The sequence below is a fragment of the Austrofundulus limnaeus genome, unplaced genomic scaffold, assembly GCF_001266775.1.
Source record: "Austrofundulus limnaeus strain Quisiro unplaced genomic scaffold, Austrofundulus_limnaeus-1.0 Scaffold656, whole genome shotgun sequence".
NCBI lineage: Eukaryota > Metazoa > Chordata > Actinopteri > Cyprinodontiformes > Rivulidae > Austrofundulus > Austrofundulus limnaeus.
In genome coordinates, this window is record NW_013953058.1 from 255,043 (window position 1) to 257,973 (window position 2,931).

At 43.7% G+C, this 2,931-nt stretch overlaps 1 protein-coding gene across 1 annotated transcript; it reads left to right on the forward strand.

Moving 5' to 3' along the window:
- Positions 1-1,593: 1,593 nt before the first annotated feature.
- LOC106531605 (uncharacterized) lies at positions 1,594-2,652 on the forward strand (the record flags this gene model as incomplete). Its single annotated transcript, XM_014027513.1, is given in 2 exon segments — positions 1,594-2,356; positions 2,534-2,652. Coding segments are annotated over 2 exon segments (814 nt in total), but the record flags the coding sequence as incomplete, so codon positions are not given.
- Positions 2,653-2,931: the final 279 nt, after the last annotated feature.

A 2,931-nucleotide genomic window follows, 5' to 3' on the forward strand; every position in this document is an offset into this window, starting at 1 on the left:
AGTTATTGATTTGTAAACTTCCATTTTACTCATGAACTTTTCCGTGTTGAGTCACTTCCGGGTCACGGGCTGTTYRCCGCTCCAGACTCCCATAGGCAAGTCATTGTAGGATTTTGGACATGCGCAGTAAGTCCCCAATGCAAAATAATAYACTARCTTGTGGCRCAGCTCGTCACYGCKCCGCTGCTGACCTCTGGTATTCATTTCTATGGGGTTCACCCTGTCGACGTCGCGACRTCATGTGAACTCTCTACTGAGATGCAGAGACTCGTTTTTTAATATCAGCTATGAAATAAACTAAGATCTATGTTCTACCAAACATTTAAGTTCCTCTGTGTTTAYAGTAATTATGGTAATAAACTCGTGCACAAAGTTTATATTTTCAGACTCAGAATGGATGGATAAGCCTGTTGCGCAACACAGCAGCGTGCGCGCACACACACACACCGATACACAATCACTCGTTCTTTGCGTGATAAACATATTTTATTCCTGTTTTTACTTAGGATTTTTTTCTCACTCACATTTTATTAAATTCATTATTTTCCTGAATCTAGAAATCATTTCTGATCGCGCAGGGATCAAACAAACAAGTCCTTCACACATGCAGGAAATAATTAGCATCTGTTTAACATATGTTAATGAAGGCGTGTCAGGGGAGGTGCCTCATGTACACTCAGTTCTGTCATAATCTGTGTTTATTCTCCTTAGTTTTCCTAGTGTTTTCTATGTTCCCCAGTGTGTCTTTGCCCAGCTGCCCCACATCTCCTTGATTGTCACCCTTGTGTTTCTCCCCAGGTGTGTTCTGTTTAGTAATTAGTTTTCTGTGTATTTAAGCCCTGCCCTGTTTCTGTCTTTTGTCGGATCATTGTTGTGTCTCATGTGTTGGTTCTGGTTCCTCGTGCTTTGTTCCCCTTGTACCTGTGATTCTTCAGTATCTGTAAGTTTGCTGCCAGCAGCCCTCTTTTTGTTATTTAAAAATAAATTTTTGTTATACTTTTGAGCCTGCCTGCACCCTGGGTTTGTTCCTGCCAGAATCTCCACAAGTTCCACGTTAATTGTGATGTACAAAAGAAATGTGCGTGGGTTCCAGCGTACATATGGTTTGATACATCTGGATTTTTTTGTGCGAATGCCGTTTTCTGGATTTGACCGTACGTCAGGTTTCAGTAAGAAATCCACGCAAGTCTTTGTACATGAGGCCCCTTATCAGTGCTGCAGGCAGGCAGATTCCTGCAGGATCACAGACAATTTTCTGAAGCGGCTCTGAAGAGCATGGAGGCTCAACCAATGCTGAACAGGACCAATAAGTCTGATCTAGTTCTGGAGCTGCAGTGGTGATGTGGCTCTGTACCAGCCCATGGGGAACAGCCTGCAGGACACCCTCCGAGACTGTGACTCTGCTGAAGATTCTCATCACATCTCCTCTGACCACAGCTGAATCTGAGAGGAGCTTCTCAACACTGAAGAATCCAGACTTTCCTCAGGTACAACATCACATCTCACTGCACTGACCATGCTCTCAATGGAGAAGAATCGTGTTAAAACATCCCTGACTTTAACCAGAGTCATGAAGAAATCTGCTTCTCAGNAGAGGTGTTCTCAAGAGTTTTAACTGACTTTTCCATTTTTATTTTTCAATAAAAGTTGGAAAACTCATCATGGATAGAAGAATGATGATGATTCGCCAAGGCCTTTCAGGTGAACCACTTCAAACCAACGACCTGCCAGGGCCTGAAGCTGTGGTCGACCACACAAGTGGGAACGAGGAACGCCCCAAACACTGCGGTAACATCGACACACTTACAGCACATTTGTTATCGATGGTTACTCCAGACATGTGGAAAGAATATGTAGATAGTCTGTGTGAAATGACCTCAGAGGAGGTTCAGCATAGTTTAATGCTGGATTTCACTAAAATGTTTGCCAAGGTCACCGTGGCAAGATGCTACGAAGACATTTCAGAGACCGCAGCGGATTGTTTTTGCGACAGCCTGCTTAAATGTTTTTCAGACATGTCCAGTCTCGTCGGAAATACCCAGAAAGACACACTGGACCATTTCAGAGACTCTGTTGTCAGCCGTACGTCGGAGTCTGTCGACAAATCGAAGGTTGTCAAGAAAAATGTCCTGAAAAGGGCAACCAGCAAAGCCTTCAAAATGGCAAGAGGCGTTTTTGGCCACCAGAACAAACCTAAAGAAGGTTTTACAAATGTTGAACAGAGTTCAGAAAATGGCAAAGTTCGGTCCTCTGTTCAACAACCCATGGAAGATTACGGCCCCAAGCCAGCCTCCGAAAACACTCCTGTCTCCTCAAAGAAAAAGGTAATTTATCTCCCAGTGTCACGTTTACTGAAATTTCGGCTTGGAAGAAATAAGGGAAGAAATAAGGTAAACCCGTTTTTGCCGTCTGATGACCTTATGAACAGTCCTGATCGATCCATGGAAGATTACAGCCTCAAACCAGCCTCCAAAAACACTCCTTTCTCCTCAAAGAAAAAGGTAATTTATCTCCCAGTGTCACGTTTACTGAAATTTCGGTTTGGAAGAAATAAGGTACACCCATTTTTACCGTCTGATGACCTGATGAACAGTCCTGATCGATCCATGGAAGAATACAGCCTCAAACCAGCCTCCAAAAACAGCCCTGATCTCCTCAAAGAAAAAGGTAATTTATCTCCCAGTGTCACATTTACTGAAATTTCGGTTTGGAAAAAATAAGTTAATCCCATTTGTACATTCTGATGACCTGACACCAGTTGGATCAGATTTGGCCTCTTCTAGCCCAACAAATAAAGAAAAACTAAATAGATGGGTGGAGGACATTGAGTCACCCTCAGAGAAACCCTCAACGAGCTCCCACAAATACGTTGTGACGTCCCAGGACCCAGAGGAGGGTTTGGGACGTCTCGCGACCGCTCGAGAACACCTC